Source organism: Canis lupus, chromosome 11, assembly GCF_011100685.1.
Source record: "Canis lupus familiaris isolate Mischka breed German Shepherd chromosome 11, alternate assembly UU_Cfam_GSD_1.0, whole genome shotgun sequence".
NCBI classification, from domain to species: domain Eukaryota; kingdom Metazoa; phylum Chordata; class Mammalia; order Carnivora; family Canidae; genus Canis; species Canis lupus.
The window spans coordinates 68,931,590-68,958,195 of record NC_049232.1 but is presented as its reverse complement, the minus strand read 5'-3'; the positions used below and the strand labels follow the sequence as shown (position 1 = coordinate 68,958,195).

Genomic DNA, 26,606 nt, shown 5'->3' with positions numbered 1-26,606 from the left:
TGTCTCCAGAGGCAGAGACTGCAGAGCTCCTGCTAGGCCTGAGGAACGCCCGCGGCCACCAGAAGCTAAGGTCAGGGGGCTCCCCTGGAAGCGCTGGAGGGACCACGGAGCTGCCACCCCTTGGGTTTCAGACTTGCGGCCTCCACCGGGGAGAGAATGCATTTCTGCTGGCTGCAGGTTTGTGGTACTGTCGCAGCAACCCTAAGAAACACATGCACCGTGGGACCCCCCCCCGCCACCCGCCTGCTCCGGAGGAAGCAGCATCCTCTGAGCAGCTCCTCTCCCCTCCAGCCCCCCGCCCGGCCAGAACCTCCTCCGTCTGGGCTTTTCAAAGAAGCACACAGCACCGATGCGTCGTTCCATTGCCTCAGTTTTAAATATTTATTTAAAATCCAGAAGGGAAAAGGAGAAACGGAACCCACTGGGGGTTTAACACACTGACATGTGGACAGACATATAGGAGGACAGGAGAAGATCCCGAGAACGAGACAGAGGCCAGGCGGTCGCTGGCGGGGCTGGGGGGGAGCGGGGGCTGAGATGAGGCCCGAGCTGCTACAACACACTTCCGTGGGGAGCGTCTGGGCTGGGGCGGGAGGGCGAGGCGCACAGGGAGTGTCTGGTGGGGAAGGTGGGCCGGACTGAGGTATTAAATAATGAAAATCAAATCCAATTCCCAAAGAAACACAACTTTAGAGAGAGAGAGAGAGAGAGAGAGAAAATAAAAGACACAAATAGACGTTCACATAAAATTTCCCCTTCTAGAAAAATAATTCCATACTTAAAGTAACCTCCAAATCCAACCTGGGTGCCGCCTGGTTCTCGGATATAGGACGGCTCAGACTGCACTGAGTCTCCCGATCACACTGAACCCCGAGATCCCCATAATTATTCTTTCTCCTCAGTCCGCAATTACATTTGGAGCTAATGATGCTGGGTTTCTAGAGGATTGAGTGACGGTGGAAAAGCAAGAGTGACGGCTGCATCTTGGAGGGGACAAGCTCCTGGGAGGGAGGATCGTGGGGAACGGTATTTGGGGAATGGTACGGGGCCTTGTAAGGCGGCTCCCGGTTGGTAGGTCACCTCCAAGGCCAGCACCGACCCCGCACCGCTTTCTTCGAGGTCCAGGCTTCTCCCAGGACCCTCCGGTCTAGATCCCACCTTCCAAGACGAGCCTAACTTCCCTCCAAGGGGCCATGAGAGGCCAAGCCAAATCCTTGATGCTCAGGCCTCCCCCTGCCTGAAGAGGACAAACCTTTCAAAGTCCATAAATTAAAAATGTAAATCTTTCTGCTTCTGTTTCTGGAAGGTTTTTTTTTTTTTTTTTTTTTTCCTTTTCCCTTTTTTTTTTTTTTTTCCGGCTTTGCTTTTTTTGTTATTGTTGTTTTTTTTTTTCTTTTTCCTTCCCCTCCCCCCGCTGAGCTGATTACCTGACACGAGGGCGACACTAAGGACATTTTTAGATTCCCCAAACTTTGTCATTTGGAGGAGAAAGCAAAATGTGGACGATACTCCACATCAGAATAAATGGTTCTTCGAAGTCTGTAGCAAAAATGGTAGCACCTTCAAAATCTTAAATAGGCTTTTTTTTTCCCTTAAAAAAAAAATCACATACACTATGAGACAATTGCGAGCACCAGCGATTTCACAGTGGGAGGTAGCTAGCATGGGCACCCCCGGCCCCGAGGGTCGCGCCGCCCCCCTCTCGGCCTCCACAGCATCCCACCCTCTGGCTGCTCCTTCTCTCACCTCTTTCCCAGGTGAAAAAAAAAAATAGTAATGCACCTTCTTTGTGTTTGTTTAAATAAAATATATATACTTCTTTCTTTCCTTTTCTCCTTTTTCATGTCTCCTCTCTAATATTGCACATCAAAGCTCCCTGGCAGGGACCAGCTGGCGAGATGCCCCCTCCCCTCAGGCGGGCTGGAACGTGGGGCTCTTTGGGCAGGAAGCTGGGGAGGGCAGGGGGTGGCCGCAGAGCTGGGAGACAGGCTGCGGGGCTCAGGCGGGTTGCAGGCCCAGCTCGCTCTGGCTGGCTCTTTGGTTGGTCTTTGGGGGACTGAGCCTGGATCAGCTGGTCCCAAGGATACCCAGTTCCCTGCCACTGCCCCCCGCCTCACCCCCCCCCCCCGGCCACTCCTACAGGGCAGACAACAGCTGGGGCCTACCCAAGGATGCTTGGGCAGGTGAGCTGCCTCTCCTGGGCCCACCTGCCCCTAGGTACCCTCCTCTGGCCTCCTCCTCCTCCTCTTCCCTCCCCGTGGAGGCCTAGAAGAGCCAGGAGGTCAGAGGTCAGAGGAAGCACGCAGGTCCAACTTCGAGGCGGTACTGCTTCCCTGATGAGGCAGGAGGGAGGTTGTCCACGCCAACAATGGGCAGCTGCTGGGGGTCCTGGGTCCGGAAGGTGAAAAGCGTCTGGTGCCAGCGGCCGTCCTGGACCTGAGGGAGGGAAGAGCATCACCACCCTCATCGTCGACACGTGCGCGTCCCCATCCTGTTTCCCACCGTGCAAGGGACCCCTGGCATGTCGCTGCAGCCACGACCTGCATGCGTCCACTGAGACTGCTTCTGCTACCTCCACCCTGGGAGGGAATGCACTCATGAATATCACCGTAGCTGCCTCCTGGGCTCCTTTCCTGATTCCCCAGGACACAGTCTAGAAGCGGATCGGTGGGCTCCAAGGATCCGTACGTTTCTGAGGCTTTGCATCTCTGTGGGCTGCACGGGCCTACCTGGTTCCATTGCTCTGCCCTTTCCCGAGCTGCCCAGATCTTGTGTTTTTTAATACATTGAAATTCAGTGGCAACCTTGTATGGAGCAAGTCTGTCCCGTCATTGTTCCAACAGCATTTGCTCACTTTGCCACACCTTTTGAGAATTCTTGCAATATTTCAAACTTTTTCGGTACCGTGACCTTTGTTCTGGCCACCTGTGATCAGTGATTTTGACTCACTGCGAGCTCAGGTGATGGTCAGCCTCTTTGATCGGTGACGTATATTTTAATTAAGGTATGGACATGGCTTTTTGTAGGCACGGTGCTGCTACACACTTAGTAGACTGCACTGTAACGTAGACGTAACTCCGATGTGCGCCGGGAAACCAAAAAATCCATCAGACTTACTTGATCGCTGCCTTCACATTTTTGCCGTGGTCTAGAGCCAAACCCACAATCTCTCTGAGGTATCCTCGCGTATACACAGCTGCAATCCCGAAAGCCTCTCCCAATTTTTTTTTCCCCCCAAATAGCTTTGTGCAAGAGTGTGGCTTTCCCCACACACTCTCACTAACGCCGTGCATTACTAGTTTTGTTTAATCTTGCGAAACTCGTTTTGGGGACAAATGTCTGACTCCCTCTCCACCAACAACTCACACACTTGGCGGTATTGAAAAATAAGCAAAAATGTTAACAGAAGAAATTAGCCTGGCCAGGGAGGGGGCCGAGAGCATAGAAGTACATTCTTCTTCTACAAGCAGCCTGGCAAAGAGGTACAGCATCTATCAGCCCGTGCTTTTTTTTTTTTTTTTTTTTTTCAATCAGCTGGATCTTCTCTCAGTTTGCCCAGAGAGGATAGTGGATAAAAGGGATTTTATAAAACTGTTATAGGGACGCCTGGGTGGCTCAGCAGTTGAGCACCTCCCTTCGGCCCAGGGTGTGATCCTGGAGACCTGGGATCAAGTCCTGCGTCGGCCTCCCTGCATGGAGCCTGCTTCTCCCTCTGCCTGTGTCTCTGCCTCTCTCTCTCTGGTCTCTCATGAATAAATAAAATCTTAAAAAAAAAAGACTCAGAATCTCTAATAATAATAATAATAATAATAATAATATACTAATACAATATACCCTTCATACTAACATACCAAGGCAATACAGCAGTATGTATTGTGCTGTCATATACGATTTTATTATAAAAACCCATCTTTTCAACTTGAGTGGCCCCACGGGTTACCTTGCAGCCATCCATCGATACTTCTGGCCTGAACTGACCCCCTGCTTCAAAGATCTGCCCGTTCCAGGCCCGGAAGCGCACAGCCCGCTTGGCTGGGGCCTGCCCGGTGCCCTCCTGCCACACGGTCATGTTAAGGCAGTGGATGGTGATATGCTGTGTCACCTCAGAGCTCAGCAGGTGCAGAAAGTTCATCTGAACCCGGCTGACAGCAAACTCGACCTGTGGCAGGGACACGGCAGTGAGGGAGGGTCAGGCCTGCTGCCCAAGGTTCTCGCAAGCCCTCCCCTCTCCCTGGAGGGCGCGCAGAGAAGCTGCTTCCTCGTAAGCATTTCCCAGCTTTGCTTCCAGACCAGTGGCCATCGAGTCGGGGAATTGAGGTCTGTGTGAACTGGTCCACAGCCAAGGGGGAACAAGGAAGGGAAAAAATACCAAGGCCTGGCCGACTGCAGGGCCCGATCTACGAGGGTCCTGAGGGAACCCGAGCCACCCTCCACTGCATGGGTGCAGCCAGGAGAAGGGGAGGGCATTGTGTTTGGAGCTGAGCTGGGATCCCAAAGCCCGGAGATGAAGAGGAACTAGCCCAAGGTCTGGAGGCTCTACAAGTGCAGGAGAAATGAGAAGTGCCCTCCCCACTCTTTCTAAGTCCCAAGACGCCAGAGATGGCAGGGACACCCAACAGGGAAGGGATCTGCGACTGGAGCGGGTGCAGCGGGTGCAGCGGGTGCAGCGGCAGCCCTGCCGGCTGGCTTTTCTTTTTGTAAAGGACGCGCCTGATTGAAGCGTTCATGGTCTGGCATCCACTTTCAAAGACTGCTATGGCGAACGAATGGAATAAATGCGATGCCAGCCGCAAGGCCAGGTGAAGAGCCCGCCCCGCTGCCCTGAGGCTCCTCTGTTTTATTTTTCTTTTTTTAAAGATTTTATTTATTTATTCATGAGAGACACACAGAGAGAGGCAGAGACACAGGCAGAGGGAGAAGCAGGCTCCATGCAGGGAGCCCGATGCTTCAGCCCGGGCTGAAGGCAGATGCTCAACCACTGAGCCACCGAGGCCCGCTCCTTTGTTTTAGACACCAGGATTGCCAGAGCTGCCCATTTGGGCCACTTGTTCTCTCTCTTCCTATGCTTTACCTTCCCGCTCTCCTGTTTTAAATTCACCAATTTAAGAGCAAACCCGGGAATCCCTAAGCCCTCACACTGGACCCCAATAGGAGCAGAACCCCAGGCTCCTACTCTCTCTCTCTGTGTCTCTCTCTCTCCCGGTGACCTGGCTGTGTGGTCCCCAGTGTGCTGTGTCATTTCCAGGTCCCGTAATCACAGACCTCTATTTTTTCAAAGTTTCTGGATAGCGAAGGGCATCTTGCAATCATAAGAACCAGGAGGGCTGGTCCAGCCACCACGTTGGTTATTGGTAGGCTGAGGCCGGTACGAAACAGGGGTCATTGCTCCTCATGGGGATGGCGACCCGGGTGGGCAGTCGTGCCACCAATGCAGGTGCCAACTCTGACCTCAGCCCTCTGCCTGCCAGATTTGCTGTGGGGACCCCAAACCTCCGAGCCAGAGTCAGAGAGGAAAGGGCCTGACTGGCGGGGCCCGGGGTGAGGCGGCCCCAGTGCCTGACACAGCGTCCGGCACACGGTAGGGACCCAACAAGGCTTGCTGGCCAGCTGGCCCACATGGAGATGCTCAAACCCTGGGTCTGACCCAGTTGGCATGAGGCACCTCCCAGAGCCTCCCCAGGAGGGCTGATGGGATGGGAGGGGCCTCTGGGTTCCTGCCTCCCCCCTGCAGGCAGGTGGGCTCCTCTCCCTGCAGCATGAATCCTCCCATATGGAGGACTTGCCGCTACTGGAGACCCACAGTCCACTGTGGGGTACCGTGGACGGGGGAGTGACCGCACCCCACTGCCCCGCCTGCCCTGGCTTGTGGTTGAGCTGTCCTGAGCCCCCTCAAGTGCTCAGCCCAGAGACAGGCACATGGAAAGCAGGCACCGAACGTTAATTAAATATCTGCATACGCGCCTCGGAGACCATGACTTATTTTGTCCTGATGGTTCATGGTTCTCTGAGCCCGGCCAGCCTGGCCAACTGTGCTGTTTTAGATATTAGGCAGAAAGTTCTATCTGAAATAGGAACCATTAACATCACATGTCTTGAAAGGGTTTAGAAACCACAGATTTAGGGACGCCTGGGTGGCTGAGCAGTTGAGCATCTGCCTTTGGCTCAGGTCATGATCTCGGGGTCCTGGGATCCAGTCCTATACCAGGCTCTCCACGGGGAGCCTCCTTCTCCCTCTGCCTGTGTCTCTGCCTCTCTCTCTGGGTCTCTCATGAATAAATAAATAAAATCTTAAAAAAAAAAAACCCCACAGATTTAGAACAAACCATTTCCCAATTTATAGATGAGAAAGAAAACCGAGGTTCATAAAGAAGCCATGGTCATGGCCCAGACCAAAATTTGGGTGGGCAGTGGCCCAGGGCAAGGTGGGCACAGAGAGGGCCAGTCGGGGTGGGGGTGGGGAGCAGACTGCTACCTTGGAGGCCGTGATGGGCTTGAGACACGTTTGTCCACCGTGCGTGAAGTTGCAGGAAACTTCGATGGTGTCGGATGAGCAGCCAAGGTTTGGATCCACCCAGTAGGTACCTGCAGGCAGCAGGGAGGGGGGCGGTATATGTACGTGAGGAGGAGCCCAGGGCCTGCTTCTGCAGGTGGACCCCAACCTTGTGACCCTCTGAGCCCCAGTTGGGCAATGGCGTCAAGAAAGGACGTGGAGAAGGATGCCAGGAGCCACTGAGATGGCAGGAAACGCTCAGGGCAGAGCTCACGGCTGGCGGGGCCCCTGGCGGAGCCACACGGCTGAGCACCTGCCCGTGTCCATCCTACAGAGGGGCCAGCTCAGGCTGAGAGGCTGAACCACTAGCCCGGGGACTTAGGGATCATCCAATTGAATGGGGTCTCCCCCAAGGCTGGTGATCCTCCCAGGGCTTGCCGGGGGAGGAGGGGGGTCAGGCTTCCACCCCGTCAGCTGGGCACATCTGCTGGCATCTGGTTTCCCCACTGGGCTCCCAAGGGAATGCACGGCCCCACAGCTGAGAGGACCGGCGCCGGTCCACCTTCTCGTCAGTGGAGGGAAGACGTGTGGACAGAAAGGGGGGGACATCCTGGCTCTCAGGGAATCCGTGACAGCCTCCTCCTGCCTTGGGCGCTTGGCCTGCCCAAGCTCTTGTCTCCTTGCACTGGACGGTCGTCCCCACTTTCCCACACCCCAGGAGTCACAGGGTCCGTCCGCGTGTGAGGCTCGGGGACTGTCGAGGGGAGAAGTGACTGCCTCACGCGCCTGTGTCCCCAGGGATAGACACTTGACCCCGATGAGCCAAGACGTGAATGCTCCACGTCCCCAGCCCCTCCTGGAAGGCCCCTGCCCCCCCCTCCAGCCCCGGACCCCACAGGCCCTCATACCATCCACCATCTTCTGCTCACAGTCCATGAGGTCCCGGCAGACCCGGGCGGGGTTCTCTTTGGTGCCCAGGGGCGTCTTAATGCTCTGGATGAGGTTGCTGAGGTAGTGTAAGGTTTTAAAGATCTCCCCTCCCTGGTCCAGCACCAGCCGGTCCGGATGGCTGTAACCCTGTCATGGAGGAGAGCGGCTGGCCAGCGGCCCCCGGGGGCCCGGCCCCCCCAACCTACTCGGGAGATGCCCTGAGGCCCCAGGGGCGTGAAGGGGCTCCCTCCACCTGACAGGCAAGGAAGCTGGGTGCCCCCCGGGGTGGGGGCTGCCGTGAGAGCTGGGAAGCTTGCCCGGGAAGGGGGCCCAGGCGGGCGGGCGGCCGGAGTACCTCTGCTTTCAGTGCTCCATTTGTGTCCATCCACGTCTGGAAAGCTGCGCCCAGGTCATCTTGCTGCTGTGCCCAGAGAAGACAGCTGTGCATCCTGCCCCCCGGGGCCCCCCAGACTCCCCGGGAGGGAGACCCAGGGCCGGAGCACGAGCTCTCCCACCCACCTGCCTCCTGTGCAACTCTCTCGTCCTCCCTCCATTTACGGAGTCAGGGCTGACCCTTCAACTCTCTTTTATCAGGCACTTCCATAGCTCTTCATCGCCCTCGGGATTAAGTCCAAATTCCTCCACCCACGTGGTTCCAAGACCTGGCCTGAGGACTGCGGTCTCTGGCCCAGCCTCTCTTCTCTTGCCCACATATGCTCCACACACCAGACACACTATGAAACAGCTAAGTTGCTAAGCATCATGCTCAATCTGGCCACAGGACCTTTGCACATGCGGCTCCCAATACCCGGAACATTCTTCTTCCCACCTGCCTATCTCCTACTCCAGTGGTTCTCAATCAGGGGCAGTGGTGCTCTGTAGGGGCTATGTGGTTATGTCTAGAGACTTCTTGGCCGTCACAGGTGGAGAAGGGGGTACTCCCGGCATCTAGTGGGTCGAGGCCAGGGATGCTGCTAACCATCCTACAATCACTTGCAGCAAAAAAATCATCTGGTCCCCCAAGGTCCATACATGTTGCGGTGAGAAACCCGGCCCTATACTCATCCTACAGACGTCCACTTCCGTCGGAACTCGTTCCTGGTGCGCTCGCTCACCCCCAGGCTGGGTGCGGCCCCCTTCTCTGTGTACCCACGGGCCCTGAGTTTCTCCTCTGGCTTGCGGTGTGACTGTCTACCCCACACCTGTGCCTCTGACCCTGGCCTGGGGCTTCCCAGAAATGGCCTTGCTGGGGAGACTGTGACATTGAGTGAGGCCCAAGAGGTCCAGAGCCCCGACTCTAGAGGTTGTTTCTCAAGTTCACATCTCAGCCTTGCTCCCTGCTAACTGCATGACCCGGGCAGCCGGCTTACCGCCTCCCTACATCTGAGGGTGGGCACGACGCTCAAGCTCTCGGAACCTCGAGAGGAATAAATGAGCGAATCCAGGAAGAGCCCACCTCCCAGTGTCCGCGTGTCACAGACACTCGGTATATCCATTCCCATGCAAAACATTCAAAATCCTCGAATTTGGGGCACCTGGGCGGCTCAGTGGTTGAGCGTCTGCCTTTGTCTCAGGGCATGATCCCAGAGTACTGGGATCGAATCCCGTATGGGGCTCCCCGCAGGGAGCCTGCTTCTCCCTCTGCCTGTGTCTCTGCCTCTCTGTGTGTCTCTCAGGAATAAATAAATAAAATCTTAAAAAAAAAAAATCCTTGGGCAGCCCGGGTGGCTCAGTGGTTTGGCCCTGTCTTCAGCCCCGGGCATGATCCTGGAGACCTGGGATCGAGTCCCACGTCAGGCTCCCTGCATGGAGCTTGCTTTTCCCTCTGCCTGTGTCTCTGCCCCCCCCCCTCTCTCTCTGGTCTCTCATGAATAAATAATTAAAATCTTAATTTAAAAAATCCTCAAATTTTCCTTTTTTTTTTTTTTTAGAAGGAAAGGGTTTTTTTTCTGGATCTCTTCACTTTCCCCCAGCTGTCTGGCTTCCTTAGTGATGAAAGGGCTACGGAAGCTGTGGAGGGGAGGCTGGGGCCAACAGTTCATTTTCGTGAACGATGCCCGGGTGGGGGAGAGGGGGTGCTGGACGGAAGCTGAGAGATGAGAAGAGCAGAGAATCCAAGGGCCTGGCTCAGTCAATCCGGGGGACACTGTCAGGGCCTGGGCGTGACCATCAGCTGGCGCAGTGGTAACACGGGGAGGGCCCCTGGTTGGGGTGGAGGCTGGGAGGGGCCATACTTTCAGGCAGGCACCCACCAGGGAGGAACGCAGCCTCCCTGCCCCAGTCTGCTCCCTTGCCCGGCCCTCTTTGGACTCAATCTGAGATGAAGGGACCCTATGATGTTGTGACCTATAAGAAATATATTTTGGGGACGCCTGGGTGGCTCAGTGGTTGAGCGTCTTTGGCTCAGGGTGTGATCCCAGGGTCCTGGGATCAAGTTCTGCATCGGGCTCCCTGCATGGAGCCTGCTTCTCCCTCTGCCTGTGTCTCTGCATCTCTCTCTCTGTGTTTCTCACGAATAAATACATAAAATCTTAAAAAGAAATATGTATTTGGTCTTTGGCCCTCTTCCTGGCACAGTCTCTCGTCATGTTACTGAGGGGACTCTCGCAAAGCCCCCAGGTAACCACGGGGTAGGGGGCCTGATTGCTGAGGGAAGCAACCTTGGGATAAGTGGGTTAGAAGCTGTAGTCCTGGCCCACCCGCCTCACCACCGCCACCTCCGGGGAGGGCAGAGGGGCTGGAGGGTGAATCAACCACCAATGGCCAATGATTTCATCAGTCACACTTATGTAACGAAGCCTCCATAAAAACCCAAAAGGGTGGTCTTCAGAGTTGGCGACCACGTGGAGATCTGGGGAGTGGCCGCCTGGAGAGGGCTCGGGAGCTCTGGGCCTCCACCGCACCTGGTGCCCGTCTTCCACCTGGTTGTTCCTGAGTTATTATTATTAGTTTTTTAAATAATAAACCGATAATCTAGTAGGGAAAATGTTTCTCTGATCTGTGAGCTGCTTGAGCAAATTAATTGACGCTGATGACAGGGCGTGGGAACCCCTGGTCTATACCCGGTGGGCCAGAAGCCCAGGTGACAAGCCGGCATCTGAGGTGGGCAGGATGGGGAGTGCGTCCTGTGGGGTTGGGAACCCGTGGGGTCTGGTGCTTCGTCCTGGTGCACAGTGTCGGGATTGAGTTGACCTGCAGGACCCCCAGCTGGTGTCCCATAATCACTCTTTGGTATGGGGAACACCCCACCCCCGTCCTCCAAGCTTGAATTAATACCAGGACCTATGTAGACCCTCGGCAATCGGCTGATCTGCACCAAGGACGCCGACCAGACCAGGAGCCCAGCCACTGGAGGGTCTTCCTGGGTTCACAGTCAGGGGCACATCCTGGCTAGAACCTGGATCCCCCCATCCCCTGGCGCAGGGCTCTTTCTGCCGATTCAGAGCCCGGGGCCCGGCATGGATAGACAAAAGCACACGGGCATCCCTGGGCCTGGCTGAGGGTTCCAGCCATTGTGAACAAAAAGAGGTCAGCGGCCAACCACCCCCTTGCCCTCCCAGGCCTTACCCCAAGCCGGCCAAAGAGAACATTCGCCAACTTACAAAGTGGAGAGGGCTCCCCGGAGGACCCTGCAAAAGAAGACGCTCGGTCACTATTTGGCAGGCACTGGGTGCTAGGGCCCCAGGGGCTGTCAGGAGCCGGGGGGGGGGGGCATCCGGGCACGAGAGGGCACACACAACTGGTCTCTGCTCTTCTAGGGGCCTGGTCTTGCCAGGGCGGCCCTAGGCCTTTCTAGAAGTCAGTGGAGGCTTGTGAGGTCAAGACAGGCAACTGCCGGCCAAGCCCGGGGTCTCCTTCAAGGGAGCTCTGCCCCCCTGCCCTGGAGTCCAAGGGGCCGCTGAGCGCGAGTACCTACCGGTGGGCCAGGCCGCCCTCTGGGACCAGGAGGACCCTGGAGGAAAAGAAGAAGAGTGAGGCCCTGGCCAAAGGCCTTCCATCTTCCCCACCCGGGCCTCCCGGAGCAGACGTGCGACCCAGGGACAGTGATGGCTCCAGCACAGAGGGGTACACAGGAGGACTGAGGCCCGGGGCAGAGAACACGCCCGAGGGCTCCAGCGCTCATGGGCAGGGGAGCCCACAGCGCCCACCCGTCCCACTCCCCCATCCCGGCAGCCCTCATCCCCCGGCCCACTCACCCTCGGACCTTGCAATCCCTGGAGGAGGACAGAAGCAGAGAGACAGTCAGGGGGTGGGGCTGAGCCATGCCCTCCACCCCTCCCCCACCCCACCCACTGCAGCTCTGCTTCCCCCCTCCACCCCCCGCCCAGCCCATCAACTCACCAAGTCCCCTCGGCTGCCTTTGTCACCCTTTGGACCCTGCAATAAACCATGGCCCGGTAAGAGAGGACTCAGACAGGAAGTTCTAGTCCCGAGATGGGGACACTGAGGCTCAGACTGGCCCTGGGCCGTAGAGATAAGCTTGCCCCCGCAGTCCTTCTGGCCGGCCCCCTACACATACCGGGCGTCCCGAAGGTCCCAGGATTCCGAGGGGCCCAATGATGCCTTCCTTTCCCTAGAGGAGAGAGAAGGGTTTGTGTGCCCTCATTGCAGGGCCTGGGGGCCCCTCCTGTGTGACTTGGGGTGGGGTCCGAGGGTGGGGGGCGAGGGGGCAGGGGAGGGGGGCGCGGGAATGGCTCAAGCAAGGGGCTGGAAGTGGGAAGGAAGGCTGTGGGCAGAGAGGGCTCCAGCCTGACGGAACAGGGGGAGTGGGGTGTGCCTCCACCCGGCGGCCGGCCGGCCAGCCCTGGGCCCGGGCGACTGGCCCTGCTCGGACCGACCAGGAGGGGACTCACCATCAAGCCAGGGGGCCCCCGAGGGCCCTGGATGCCTTTGGAGCCGACGTCTCCGGGGGGGCCCTGTGGGAGGCAGAAGAAGGGCTGTGTCTGGGTGGCCACCGGGTCGGGGCTCCCGCGGCTCCACGGCCCCTGGGCGCTGGCCACACCTCGCCCTTCCTGTCAAGAGAGGCCTTACCTGGAGGCTCCGGGAAGAGTCACAAATGTCCACAATTAGCAAGCAGGTACCAGCGCTATATGCCGTACGCCTCTGCCACAACAACCCTCTACGGGCATCCCGCCCATTTCACAGATGGCAACACTGAGGCCCAACCGGAGGTACAGAGTCCCCTGCCTAACGCCCAGAGCAGGAGAGCCGGGCTGGGGACCCAGGTCCGCTGGAGAACGCGGATGCTCGCGCCCGGTGCAGGCGGCCTTCCAGCCCACGTGGGAGCGCTCAAGGAGTATTTGTTGAGTAAATGGATAAACGAACAGGGGGGTGGATGGAGGGGACCCCAACAGGAACCGGGTGGAGCGGGAGCCCGTACCTTGGGTCCGAAGAGGCCAGCCATTCCTGGGAAGCCCATCTCGCCAGAGTCACCCTGCGGGGAGAGCAGAGCGAGATGTGGTGGGTGCAGCCAGGGCGAGGGGGCCCAGCCCATCACCCGGGACCCCAGGGCTGGCCTTCCCCCACGGACTTCGGCGACGCCACCTCCAGGCAAAGGCTCATATGCTAGACAGCGGTCGCCTGGGCTCCGAGCGGGCAGGAGCCTGTGCCCTCTGCGGAGGCCAGCTCAGGGATTCCATGAGGAATGTTCTAGAACACTGGGGGTCTCCTGTCCCACGTCTTCAAGGAAGTGAATGAAAGGACCTGCAAACGCTTCCCTGGACCCGTCTCAGAGGCTCCATCAAGGACTAGGCCCCCCAGAAGGAGCTCATGAGCTGTGGGCCCCGATGTGCCAGGTGCTTGCATGCACCCCCGTTCCGACTTCGGCCCAGGGAGGCGTAACAGGCACAGGTGAGAGGCCTGCGGCTCAGGGAGCAGGAACGTGCTCGTAGTCACACGGGTGCCATCCTTACTATTGAGTTTTGAGGACTCTTTACATATTCTAGATACAAATCCTTTCCTAGCTATAAATTTGCACGTTCTCCTACCACATGGCTTGTCTTTTTATTCTCTTAACAGCGTCCTTGGAGGAGCCAAAGCTTTACATTTTGATAAAGCCCCACTCATCACTCCTTTTTGGTGTCACATCTAAAAAATCCTCGTATAACCCCAGGTCTCGACGATTACGATTTTTCTGCTACGCTCTCTTCTAAAAGTTGAGCATTTTAGGTTTTACATTTAGGCGTGTGGTCCACGTTGAGTTCATTTTGTCCACGTTATAAGGTGTCCAGTTGCTAGAAAAGACTGAGTTGCTTCTGCAACTTTGTCAAAAGTCCGTTATCCACGTGTGAATATATTTCTGGACTCTCCATGCCGTTCCTTTGGCCTATTATTAGTATGTTGATGGCGGTGCCTCCCCTCTTGGTTGCTGTTCCTATATAATGTCTGGAAATCAACTACTGGGAGTTCCCCCAAAAGAAAAGCCTTCTCTTTTCGAGTTGCTTTGGTTATTCCAGATCTTGCCCACTTGCAAATAAATGTGAGACTCAAGCTTGTTATTTCTTCCACGAGAGAGGCCTGATGGGATTTTGGTTGGGATCGTGCTGACTCCATATACCAACTGGGGGGCAACTGCCATCCTAACAGCACCGAGTCTTTGACCACTGAGCACAGCACCTCCGCTTACTTAGGTCTTCCCCGGTTGATTTCAGAAATGCTTCGAAGCTTTGCAGCGCACCTGCCTCGTACGTACGCCCGTCGGCATACGGATGTCTAAGAGTTGACCGTTTTCTCGCTATTATAAACAGCACTGCTTTTTGGGTCTCAAGTTCTGACTGTGGCTAGCGTACAGTTCCTTCGTGCACTCGGAGCTGGTGTCCCGTCGTCTTGCTGTACCACTGGTTCTAGCAGCTTCACTGCGGATTCCATCCGGGCTTCTACACAGACGGTGATTCTATCTACCCATGAAAAGAGTCGCTTCTTCCTTTTTTGAGATGAATGCCTTTTGTTTTTCATTCCTTACGGCACCGGCTCGAACTGCCAGCCCAACGCGGAGTAGAAGTAGTGAGAACAAGCATCTTCGACTCGTTTCTGCTTCTTGGACAAAAAAAAAAAAAAAAAAAAAAAAAAAGCGAAACACAACACCACGCCATTCACTATTAAGTGTGATGCTAAGTGTCCGTTTTCCACCAACGCCTTCCTCCCCGTCGGGGAAGCTCCTTTTCCGTATACCAAGTTCATGGAGCGCTTTTATCAGAAATGGGGTTGCGTTTTGGCAAATGCTTTTCTTGCATCCACGGAGGGGAGCAAATAGGTTTTCTTTCTCAGTTTGTTAAGATGGTGAATTATGTTGACTTACTTTCAAATATCACGCCACCCTCGCATTCCTGGGGTACATCTGGTCTCGGTGTCCTCCCCCCCTTTTTTTTTTTTTACACATTCTTAGACTGATTTTTCTACAATTGTGTTGAGAATCTCCTTATCTCTATTTCTTTTTTTTTAAGATTTTATTTATTTATTCATAAGAGACACAGAGAGAGAGGCAGAGACACAGGCAGAGGGAGAAGCAGGCTCCATGCAGGGAGCCCGATGCAGGACTCGATCCCAGGACCCCGGGGTCACGCCCTGAGCCAAAGGCAGACGCTCAACCACTGAGCCACCCGGGCATCCCTCTATTTCTGAGCTATATGAGTCTGGAGCGTTCTTGCGATGCCTTTGTCCAACTTTGACATCAGGGAGATACTAGCTTCATTGAATATGCTGGCAAATATTCCTTCCTCTTCAATTTTCCGGAAGGGTTTATGCAGAATCGGCATTACTTCTTCCATTCACTCTGCCTAGAATGCTCCAGGGAAGTCATCTGAGCCCAAGGTTTTCCACGTGGGATGCTTTTTGAACCACGGGTTGGATTTCTTTGATAGTCGTAAGGCTATTTCGAGTTCAGGTTGGCACCCGCCACCTCTCCTCTTCCTGAAGGGACCACTCAGTTCTCATCTCTCAGCCTCCCCCCTCCAACCCTCCCCACTCAGGGGAGGCCGAGGAGCACCTGGGGCTCAGAGAGGGTGTCGCCCGGTCCGTGTCACAGGGCCGGCAGGAGGCTTCTGGGCCCGTGTGTGCGTGTGTGGACGTGTTTGCGGGCGTGCGAGTGAGAGAACGTCTGCCTTCCCTGGGGCTCACTCACCGGCTGGCCTTTGGATCCAGGTTCCCCCCGGTTCCCAGGAAGCCCGGTGCCTCCCGCTGTCCCTCGTTTGCCAGGAGGACCCAGCTGCCCAGGTAACCCACTTTCGCCCTTTAAAAAGAAAAAACAAAACACCAAAATGACCAATCAATGGGGTTGGGGGGGACTTGGTCCTAGAGGAGGGGGGCTTAGGAGAGACAGAGTGGTGATTCCACAGGCCCCGCTGACATCTCGGGGACGGGATGCTGGGGCTCAGATGGCGGGCCTGGCGGGGGCTCAGAACTTCAGCCCCAACTTCCCCCGCCTGTCCTCTTCACTGTTTCCCCCCAGCAGACCACAAAGTTCCCACCCCCACTGCAGCCGCCTCCCCCTCTCTCCTCAAGTAAATCCCCCCCATGGAGGTGGGGGGACAAGGCCACCTCTCCCTGCCACCCGCCACCCCATGCCCACTGCTCCCGCAGAGGGTTCCAGCCTCTCCCCAGCTAAACCTCTTGCTTGGGGAGGCCGAGAGGAGCCATGTCTCAGTCGTCCACCTCGACCTCCCCTTGGGTGTGGAGCCCTGGGCTCAGGTCCACTGGCGGCTGCCTCCCCCACCGCGGGGAACACTTTCTAAAAAGATGCTTTTTGGACGAGCCCCTGGCTGCGAGCAGCAGCCGTTGTCCCACGAAGGCCCACAGGAGGGCGCCCAAGGGAAGCTCAACGCCCTGGGCCCGAGGGTATGCACAGCTACGGGGTGAACTGTCCCCTAAGTCAGGCGCCCATGTGGGCCGGGGACCCCGAGGACCGTCAGCGCCAGGGACTCCATTTCCACACAGGCCCCGGGACACGGGCGCCCGCGTCACCCTTCTAACCCACGTCATTATAGTTAGTGCCCAGGGTGAAAGGGTGGAAGGCGGGTGAGAAGGATCTGCAGGTGTCTGACCTTGAATCCCGGGGGCCCCTGCGCTCCAGGCAAGCCGGCCACACCTGGATTTCCTCTCTTCCCGGCAGGGCCCACGGGGCCAGGGTCCCCATCGTCTCCCTGCTCCCCCTGTACAGAAAGAGGGCGAAGGAGGACCCCTCACGTTGCAGGAAACAGGCAGCCGGGGGTGGGGGGGGGCGGTGCAGGACGTCTCAGAGTCTGGGGTGGACTCTGAGTGGAACTGGAGGGAGGGAGGTCATCCTGCTAAGATTTTATTTATTTATTCATGAGAGGGCGGGGAGGGTCGGGGGCAGACACACAAGCAGAGGGAGAAGCAGGCGCCATGCAGGGATCCCGACGTGAGACTCGATCCCGGATCCCAGGACCACGTCCTGGGCCGAAGGCGGCGCTGAACCGCGGAGCCACCCAGCTGCAGATTTGTGAGTTCTGGGCCCACGCCCGAAACTTCTGGACGTGTTGGACCTGCCCCGTCCAGGCTTCCCAACCTGCTCCTCCTGGCCCGTGGCCTACGGCAGGACCACTCCCGGCGCCCCAACGCACACAACACACCTGGTCTCGGACGGAGACACGGTCTGTTAAGCCCCGGTGCTGCTCACCTGCTGTCCTGCTGGGCCATCCCTGCCGGGAAACCCGTCTGGTCCTGCGACACCCTCGGGGCCCTGTCTCCCCACCACGCCCCGGGGCCCCGGCAGCCCCTGCAGGCCCTGGGGGTATAAGAGAAGCGGGTGAGGGCCTCTGTGGAGGGCAGGGCGGCAGGCGGGGAGGACCGGCCAGGGCTGCGGCCACTCACCTGAATCCCCCTGCGTCCTGGAGCCCCGGCCTTGCCGTGCTTTCCCTTTGGTCCCTGTGAAAGCAAGGGGCACGTGACAGTCCGCCGGGAGGGGGGCCAGAACCCTGGGAGGTCTGGAAGGGGGGCTCAAAGGATCACGGGCTCCTGTGCGGCCCGGCCCTGCCCCTCCACCTCTTGGGCCTCAGTATCTGGACCTGCAGACGGACCCCAGCACTCCGGGCGTGGAAGCTGCCAGTGTTGTCACCGCCCCCGCTCTGGGCCCCGGGCCCCCACTGGCTCCCGGTGCTGCAGAGGCTCTAGGCCCTGCCCTTTCCCAGGGGGAGCCTGGGCCCACGGCTGGCTGGGCTCCCAGACCCTTTGATCCTCCAGAGTGTGGCTAGATCCCTGGGGGAGGGGGGGATGGAGAGGAAGGAGACAGGCCTGGGGGTGGGGGCCATTAAGACAGCACTGGCCCAGCCTCAGTGGAGGCAGACACGGGCTCTGGGTGCGAGGCGGGAAAGTCCTCGACCACCCCTCAGTTCCTGCCACCAGCATCGCTGCCCCCGCCCCCCTCCGGACCCCTGGACTCTCCAAATTTTCTCCCATTGTGTGGAATGAATGGCTGGGCTGGCTCTTGACTGCCCTGTGTTCAAATCCCCCTGCTGGCCCCACAGGTGGTCCCCCTCCTGGAGGCCCTGCCAGTGGAGCCGGTGATCCTCCCTCCCTCAGGCCCTTGGCGGGGGAGAGATCTTGGCCAGGGAGCACCCCGCAGGCCCCCAAGGGCCCAGCCTCCTGTAGCCTCCTACCTGCGGGGACCTGTGTCCGCCCTTGCCAGAGCGCCCCTCCCCCCGCCCCCTAAGGACATCAATCCCCTTACCTCTTCCCCTTTCGATCCTTTGGGTCCCGGCCGCCCCCGGGGTCCCGGATGCCCCTGCAAACCAAGGTGAGATGATGCAAAGCGGCCCCAGGATTCTCTCCCGGGGAGGGTGGCCAGTGTCCGCCTAGAGGGGGAGGGGTGGGAGGGGTTTGGGGGGGCAGGCTCTGGGGGTGCCCCCGGCATCAGGGCGGGAGAAGCCAGAGTGGACTGCCCCGGCCTGACCTGCCGGGAGCAGGGCCCCCGACTGCCCCCACTGCCCACCCGCCCACCTGGGGAAGAGAGGGAGAGGATAGGAAGCGCCACTCACTGGTAGGCCCTGCTGGCCTGGATCCCCTCGGAGGCCTGGCACACCTTCCTGACCCTGGAAGCCAAGGAGAGATGGGTGAGGGGCCCATCCTGGGGGGGCCGGGTAGCTTCCAGCCCCGGGGGAGCCCCCGAAGCCCTTGCTCCTCCTACCCAGGTGTCACTGCCCCGTCTCCTCTCAGCTTGCTGCTCTGCAAAGCTGCACAGGGGGAGGATGGAGGGGCGGGGGCAGGGAGGAGCCTGGGGGGCCTGGTGCTCCCTCAGTGGCCCACCTCCCGCTTCTGTGCATTGCCTGGGCTGGGAGAGCCATGCCCGGCCCCAAAGGGGAGACCGAGGCCCCGCCAGGAAGGGTCTCTCCATCCACCCGCCCTCCCCGCCGCAGCCCTGCCAGTGTGCGCAAGACCCGAGCCCTTTGAGGGGGCCTGTGCTTCGGGCTGGGCACTGGCAGGGGGAGGGAGGGCCTGTCTCCTGCTGAGGGCCGGGGGGTCAGAGCCCTGGTACTCACAGGGTATCCCGGGTCCCCTGGCTCCCCGCGGTCTCCTCGATCGCCTACAGAGCCCTGGACGGCAAGGACAACAACACATGAGCCACCAGGGGTGGGGGACACAGAGCTGGGCCTCACGGGCCACCCCCTCTGACGCCTGCAGCAACTTCACCCCTGCTCAGCATCCCCCGCCCCTGCCCCCAGCATCAAGCCCGGGCTCCCCCTTGGCAGAGGTCCAGGGGACAGAAACGGGGGGCTCACCCGATCTCCAGGGGGCCCGGGTGGCCCCTCGGCCTTGCCGTCCTCGCCCTGCTCCCCCTGTGGACACAACCAGCTTTAGGACCCGCTCTTGGCTCCTGGTGCAGTGGGGGACTGCAGGCACTCCACACGGCGCAGAGGCCTTCATCAGAGATGAAGTCCAGCCGACTCAGGGTTACAGACGGGGAGACTGAGGCCAGAGAGGGGAAGGGGCAGGCCAGGGCGTGCGACCAGGACCGTGGAACCCAGAACAGCGCTCCTTCCTGTCGGGCCTGCCCCCTCCACCCCGTGGGTACCCTCGGGCCGCAAGACCCAGGCGGCTCAGAGCAGAGACCGTGGTCACACCAGCTTGCACAGGACCCAGGCCTCAGACCCTCCACAGGTCCCTTCCCAGCTGGGAGCTCTTCTGCTCAGCTGGGGGATGGGGGTGAGGCGGGGCAGAGGACAATGGCCATACCCAGGAGTGAGGAGGGCGAGGATTGGGGGAGATGATGCGAGAAACCCCCGCGTGGTGCTCGACAGGGACCCAACAGCCCTGTGAAGCGTGTAATGTTATTTTCCCCATTTGACGGATGAGGACACCGAGGCACAGAGGGGCGACGTGGGCTGCTCCACTGTTGAGCTCTGAATGGGAGTCCCTTTCTCCCATCTCTGCTGGAATAGGGTGGGCAGAGGGCTGCAGCTCTAACAGGAACCTCCTACCCTGGGTGGGAGCCCCGGAGCAGGCCCTGGGCGGCCCCAGGTTGCCCTCGGCTGTGGGCCAATTCGGAGAGTCTCGTCCACAGGACAGATCCCTGGCTGCGACACAGGACTGATGCCTTGCCGGGCTGCTCTGAGGACCAGGGAGGAAAGCTCGTACTGCCCACGTAGTAGGGGCTCAGATGGCCATGAAATCGGCTGTTGGTGACAGTAACGGGGGACGGTGTGTGGCCTGGATGCAGTCAGAGGGATGGGGTGGGGGAGGGTTTGGAGTGGAGGTCCTGAGCCCTGGCAGGCCACTCCGGGCCCTGGGCCACCACCCAGCCCAGAGGCTGGATGCCATGTGCCAGCTACAGGGAAGGTGTCATCGGAGCTGCAAGTGGCAGGATCCCAGGGCTCGCAACGTTCCAGCCCCGGACAACCAGTGTCCCCTCCCCTGGGGGTGCATTCTGGGCCGGAGGCTCAGCCGGGGCCCCCCGGATGCTGGCAGGGACTGAAGGGGAAGCCTGAGAGGCAGGAGAGGGAGCCATCCCTGGGGCTGGAGCCGGTCCCAGGCCCAATCAGCCCTGAGGGCTGGCAGCCGTAGTGCCTTGGCCCAGAGCCTCTGTGGCTCCTGTGGGCAGAGACCGAAGGCGGGAGGGACTTGGCCCGAGGCTCAGAACAAGTTGGACCCGAGGGGGTGGCCCAGGGAGTGGGGATTCCCTCTCCTCCCTGACCTCCCTCCATGGCTCTCTGTCCCAAGCCTCGGTCCCACCGTGGAGGGAGGCAGCGGGACTGGGGCACTTTGGAGAAGGAGGCCGTGTCTACCGGGTGTCCCTACGGCCTCCCTCGCTGCTGTGGCTGTTGGCCCATTTTACAGACCAGGAAACTGAGGCCCAGGGAAGGAAGGGTCTTAGCCAAGGCCACACAGGAATCAAAGGGTGCTGAACCCAAAGCTGGCTATACGGATCTCCCCCGCTCGCCCCTCGACACACACACACTGTGGCTGTAGCTTGGGGATGTGTTTTTAGCACCAGGACGCTGGAGGAGCCCCGTCTTCTCCTTGTTCCCAGAGTCCCATCGCTAATCCCTCGAGACACCACCCAAGGAAGTCACCAGTCAGCAGTGCATTAGCTCACCCGGGTGCCTGTTTCCGGCCTGGGAGGCACAGCCTGACCTCAGAGTCTGAACCCTGGTCCCTGGTCCTGACCTAGTCCTTAAGCAGCCAGAGACTCCGTTTCTCCATCTGTCATGTGGGACTCTGACCCCTCTGCATGGAGATGCAGGTGAGGACCACGGCGAAGTCCTGGGGGAGCTTTGCTCAGGGCTGTTTTGCTTTGGGGTCTCCCCTGGGAACCTGCTCCCCCCTCCCAGCACCCTCCAGCTGGTGCCTGGCTATTTGCTCTTGTGTCTAGTCCCCTCTGGAGGTCTTTAGGGCATCAGTCAGTCCACAGCCCCTAGCTCAGGGCCGAGAAAACACTTCTTCATTATCATAAATCCATAAATACCTGTCAGATGCCCAAATGAATGAGTGAACCTAATACCTTATCACTAAGAAAGTGGCCTGGCTGCCATATACACGATGTCCTGCTTAGCCGCACATTCGGGAGGTACCCACCCACTTAACAGATGGGGTGATCAAGGCTCAGGAACCCTGGGGCCCCGCCCAAGGCCTTTGCCCTTAGGTTTAGGGTCAGGAACCCATTCTCAGTAGCCATAGAAACTGGGCCTGGGGCCCGCAGGTGGCTCAGAGGGACGTTCAGCCTTGTGTCAGGGTCTATGTTAACCCCGCCTGTGCCAGCTGTGGGAGACTGAGGGCCGAGGGCGGGGGACTCAGGGTACTGAGTGGCACTTCCAGCAGCTTCCTGTGGGATGCTGGAGCCCACTGATTGCAGATCTCTCCAAGCAGGAGGAAGGGGCCAGCTGGACAGCCAGCCAGGCCAGGGTGATTCACACGGCAGCGGGATGTAGTTAGTGGGTAGCTGACTCAGCGAACGAAGGGATGGCTGCGGAGGCAGGGGGGCAAGGAGATGGGGAGAGGGGTGGCCGCCTGCTAGGACGCATTCCAGCTGAGCCACCAGGGGAGGAGGGAGGCAAGAACAGGGGTGCTCAGAGTCGCCAAGGTAGGACTCAAAAGCCCAGGTCCAGGGCCAGTTTGGTGCTGCCTTGGATTGTGACCCAGGGCCGATGGCTTGGCCCCCTGGTCCCATGTCCCCACCGGCACCGTGCAGCAGGGCACAGCAATCGGCAAGCTTTCTTCTAGCAATTTCTCTCCTCCACCGAGGCTGGAGCCAAGCAGAGGGGTATGGACATGCCCTCCCTCTGCCTCAGTGGCACCCTCCCGGCTGTGAAAGGCTGGCCTCGCGGGCGGCCCTCCGCTGGCCCTCGCTGGGGGCTCTCGCTCCTGAGCAAGCCTTCAATGCCCACGTTCACACAGATGATGGAACTGCAGTTCTAGTCCCAACATGACGGGCGGGCAGAGCTGTGGTTTTGCTCCGGCGCTGGGCACAGCCCTGACACGCAGCCCACCTGTGTTCAGCGTGGGTCTAACGGCTCCTGGCTGGCCGCGGGGTGAGCTGACCGTGAACTTCCCCATCAGCCTGGCCACAGTGCCCCGTGGGCTGGCTCCTGCCAGCCGGGATGGGAGGGAGCGGCTGCCTCCCAGGCCTGAGCACCCACCTTTTCGCCCTTTGGTCCAGGAGGTCCGAGGGGGCCCATGATGCCTTTGTGTCCCTGCGGGAAACAAGATGGCAAGGGGTGAGAGCATGGGGGAGTGAGGACCGAGAGGCACAGTGATGGACAGGAGCTCAGAGATGGAGACCCTGGGCTGCGAGTTTGGGTCCTGGCTCTGCCCCAGCTCCCTGTGCCACCCTGAGCAGGCCCTGTGCCTCCTGGGGCCTGGCCTCCCGGACAGGCCGTGTCAGTCCCTCTAAGGGCTGGGCCTACTTGGATGGTCGGGGCGCGGGTCACCCCAGCCTGGAGCAGATCTGGGGCCAGAAGTCTGAGAGCCAGCTGTGTCCCCTGGGGCAGGGGCAGGGCCAAAATGCTTCCCCAGGCTGTGGCGAGAAGCACACAGGCAGGCTCCCCCCTGGGGCTTCGGGGGCCTCCTCTCTAGTTCCCATGTCCTGTGCCCTGCCCCTTCTTCTGCCCTCCTGTCCGCCTCCTCTCTCCTGCTGTGCCTCCTTCAGACACCGGATCCCACCTTCAGACCTAACAAGCTGTCACGAGTCTCCCCAAGCCTCCGTTTCCCTTTCTGAGCTAGCCCCGAGCCTCTCTGAGGACTAGTCACCCAAATGTCTAACACAGGTTTGGCTCCGCCGCCTCTAACACGGGGCCCAGCTCGGATGCAAAAGCGAGGTAAGGCTCTTCCCCTTCCACAGACAGCAGGTGCGACGCCCAGATGGGAAGCATGCGTGGCACCCGCCACGGGAAGGAAGGACTCAGCCGGGGCGCGTGGAGGGGGTGGGTGTTTCTATCTGTGCGCCCCTGCTCTGTGGGCCCCAGGAGACCAGGGATCTTCAGTGGCCCAAGGGGGGTGGTGGGGGCAGAGGCGGAGGCACGCCTGGGGCCCCGCCTGCAGGACAGAATTGAGGAGGGGGAGGTGAGATTTTCTTACATCGTAACCAGCGAGTCCCGGTTCTCCTTGGGCCCCCATCCGTCCTGGAGCACCCTAGGAGAGGAGCAGACCCGTGCTGGAACAGGCGTGGTTCTCACAGCAGGGCCTGGGCGCTGGCTCCAGCCCAGGTCAGCCCAGCAGACTGGCACATCCGCGGCCCAGAACCCAGGCTGGGGAGCAAGTGGCAACTGTCCCCTCCTCCCTTAGCTCCCCTTCTCCCTCCAGCCCTTCCTTCTGTCAGCTCCAGGGGTTCAGAGCCCCAGTGGCTAAACCGTCTTCACCTTTGTGAGCCACTTTTAAACAGAACTGCTATAGAAAGTTATACAAATTTACAGTTAAATCAATTATATTAAAAACAAAGATGAGGGCAGTCCTGGTAGCTCAGTGGTTTAGCGCCACTTTCAGCCCAGGGTGTGATCCTGGAGACCCGGGATCGAGTCCCACATCGGACTCCCTGCTGGAGCCTGCTTCTCCCTCTGCCTGTGTCTCTGCCTCTCTCTCTCTCTCCTCTCTGTGTCTTATGAATAAATAAATAAAATCTTTAAAAAATTTTAAAAAAATAATAACAAAGATGATAAATACCCAAAACTCCTCCCTTCCTAATAATTTTACTACTTTTTACTATTATCTATGCTCCAGCCTATTTCCGTCTATGGAGTTCGTGTGGCAAAGCTACCAGATGACAGACAATCCTGCGCACCTCCTCCCAACTGTGCGTTCAGGACACCGAGCTGACGGCACGAAATTGGCCGCGATGGGAGCATTTACAGCACAGATGCTGCCGGTCAGTGCCACACGCACCGGGTCAGCTGTTTATCTGTGCACAGTGGCGGCTCAGGAATGCCGTCACTTGCCTGCCTCCCCCCTGCTTGCTCCCCTAGCTGCTGGCAGACCCCTGGGACCCTCCTTCAGGGCAGGCCAGCAACAGGTTGGGCTGCCCTCAGCGTCACCTAGGGATCTACAGCCGGATCCACATGAATCTATTTCCACCCTGATCTTCATGAATCTGTTTCCAGTGGGAAAACTCCTTGTTCCCTAAAAACACTCCTGAGGGGCTGGTCTCCTCCTCCCACCCTAGAATGAGGCTTCTTAATCTGGGTCTATAAAGGACAGCAGAAGACCCACAGCCCCCTTCAAATTGCAAGAAATACTTGGCATTGTGGGTAGTTTTCCAGGGAGAAAGGCTGCAGCTTCTACTGTTTCTCCAAAGGACCCATGATTCAAGAGAAGCAGTTGGGACAAGGCACAGCCAGTGGTTTGGCTGAGAAGTAGAGCAGGTGATACCCCTTTCTGCCCCTGGACCCCCCACCCCGACCTCTACTCCGTGCCTGACCCGCCCCACCCCACCCCACCCGAGAGTTCTCACCGTTGGTCCCAGGCTGCCCCGGGACCCTTTAGGGCCTGGGGTGCCAGGGGGTCCGGGGTCTCCAGGGACGCCCATCTCACCCAGCTGTCCTTGGTAGCCCTTGGCACCCTGCAGAGGGAGAAGACACAGGCTGTCACTAGACCCCAGCAGGAGGAGAGAGGGGTGGGGTAGGGGTAGGGGAAGAGGGCCTGTGGAGATCATGGCCGTAGGAGGAGTGGAACCCACCTTGGCTCCAGTCCGGCCTTTCTCGCCTTGCTTCCCAGGTTTTCCTTCAGGACCCTGAGGGGAGCAGGAGGGAAGGAAAAGGGTGAGAAATGAGCGAAACTTGAGGCAGACCCACGGAGCATATGGAGCATTGGGACAGGAGCTCTGAGGGGGGACTGCCTGGGTTCCAAACTCACCTTGAGCTCAATACCCCTGGGACCTTGTGATGGAGGCTTTGTCTGCAAAGTGGGGACAGGAGTCCTGTCTGCCTCGCGGTATGAGGTCAACCCGGGGATGGCCTCTCCTGCTCACCAGGTGCCTGACCCTGGTATGTGCTGGATAAATCCCCCTTTCAGGAACTGCTGGGTGCCCAAGCTGTCTGCATGAGAGCAGCTCTCTGCTCTGCCACATGCCACACACTGTTCCAGCCTCCCAGCCACCCTGAGCCACAGCAGGGCGGGCACTTCCACTGGGGTAGCTAGGCCACTCCCTCCAACAGGACGCTCTGCACCCTCCCCCATAGGGCATCCCAAAATGCTACTCTCCTTTGCCCTGCTCTTGTCAGGGCCACTCATTTCAGGGAGTGCCTGTAAGTGCGCATGTGTGAGCATAAGAGAGGAAAAAAAAGGGAGAGAAGAGAATCCCAACACTGAGCCACACTGGGTTGGGAGGGAGGGGGTAAGCAGGCTGTGTTTCTGGTCTGGAAAGGACAGCCTGATGGTCTCCAGAGGACAGCCCCTCAAGACCCAAACCTCTAAGGGAGCTGGGAAAAACAAGGACATTCTTGGCAAGCACTAAAGAGCTAGTTGGATTCAATCTCTTTGGCTGTATTAACAGAGGTACATGCTGTAGGATGAGGAGGGGATGGGCCCCACCTTGGAATAGGAGGAGGCACCGACTGGCGGAGGGAAGGCAGGAAGATGGGATCTTAGAGGAGCCAGGAAACACATGTGCTAACTCAGAGGCACCTGATGGCAATCTTCAGATTTCTGCCTCAGGGCAGCTGTGTTCTCTGGGGTGGTCAGTGGACGGAAATTACAGGGAGGCCCGCTTTGATTCAGCACAAGGACAAAACATGGCAAAATGTACTGGAATAGATGATTCTCTGTCCCCAAGGAAAGTAAGTGCCAGTTAGATCACCCTGAGGCCCTCCGGAAGGAGGCAGTGGCGGTCCTAGAAGGACCAAGCACAGACTGCCCTACCTTCTGGTGCCTAAGTCCTCATGTGACCCTGGACAACCTCCTCCCCTTCTGTGTGCCTCAGTTTCCCTGCCTCTCATATGTAGGTCTTAAACTAGCTGTGTACTGTCTGTGGCCTCTTGCCACACGGGGCTACGGAGCGTGTGAAAGGTGGCTACTGGGAGGGGGAAACCAAATTCTTAGTCAATTTACTTTTAATTGAAATCAAATTTAAAGACGGATAATTCGGTTGTCGTAAAACTTTTACGTGTGCTTGGAACAACCTGGAAATATGAATCTACGTTCTCAGCTGTGTATTTTATGAAATGTAAACACAGATCGAGCCTCTCCAATGAAAATTTAGCATCCGGATTAAGATGTGCTGTAAAAGTAAATCACACATCAGATTTCATAG

At 58.5% G+C, this 26,606-nt stretch overlaps 1 protein-coding gene and 1 long non-coding RNA gene across 5 annotated transcripts in view; one reads left to right on the top strand and one right to left on the bottom strand.

Moving 5' to 3' along the window:
- Positions 1-354: 354 nt before the first annotated feature.
- COL27A1 (collagen type XXVII alpha 1 chain) overlaps positions 355-26,606 on the bottom strand; it is a 135,127-nt gene continuing 108,875 nt past the window's right edge. For 2 of the 4 annotated variants that reach the window (XM_038553206.1, XM_038553204.1), the window contains 24 exons: positions 25,035-25,088; positions 24,810-24,917; positions 23,444-23,497; positions 22,507-22,560; positions 19,153-19,209; positions 18,913-18,966; positions 18,412-18,465; positions 18,105-18,158; positions 17,249-17,302; positions 17,055-17,162; positions 16,459-16,566; positions 15,540-15,647; positions 12,801-12,854; positions 12,274-12,336; positions 11,940-11,993; positions 11,762-11,797; positions 11,617-11,634; positions 11,337-11,372; positions 11,023-11,049; positions 7,776-7,841; positions 7,399-7,567; positions 6,473-6,582; positions 3,941-4,159; positions 355-2,436 (listed from right to left, as the gene is read on the bottom strand). In XM_038553206.1, the coding sequence (XP_038409134.1) occupies positions 2,290-2,436; positions 3,941-4,159; positions 6,473-6,582; positions 7,399-7,567; positions 7,776-7,841; positions 11,023-11,049; positions 11,337-11,372; positions 11,617-11,634; positions 11,762-11,797; positions 11,940-11,993; positions 12,274-12,336; positions 12,801-12,854; positions 15,540-15,647; positions 16,459-16,566; positions 17,055-17,162; positions 17,249-17,302; positions 18,105-18,158; positions 18,412-18,465; positions 18,913-18,966; positions 19,153-19,209; positions 22,507-22,560; positions 23,444-23,497; positions 24,810-24,917; positions 25,035-25,088 (1,866 nt within the window). In that variant the 3' untranslated portion in view covers positions 355-2,289. Of the gene's footprint in view, positions 2,437-3,940; positions 4,160-6,472; positions 6,583-7,398; positions 7,568-7,775; positions 7,842-11,022; positions 11,050-11,336; positions 11,373-11,616; positions 11,635-11,761; positions 11,798-11,939; positions 11,994-12,273; positions 12,337-12,800; positions 12,855-15,539; positions 15,648-16,458; positions 16,567-17,054; positions 17,163-17,248; positions 17,303-18,104; positions 18,229-18,411; positions 18,466-18,912; positions 18,967-19,152; positions 19,210-22,506; positions 22,561-23,443; positions 23,498-24,809; positions 24,918-25,034; positions 25,089-26,606 lie in introns of those variants that run through there. The other 2 variants (XM_038553205.1, XR_005367185.1) reach the window with 2 other exon arrangements.
- LOC111097888 lies at positions 13,092-14,489 on the top strand. Its single transcript, XR_005367186.1, has 2 exons — positions 13,092-13,270; positions 14,071-14,489. It is a non-coding gene; the product is annotated as an uncharacterized LOC111097888 (long non-coding RNA).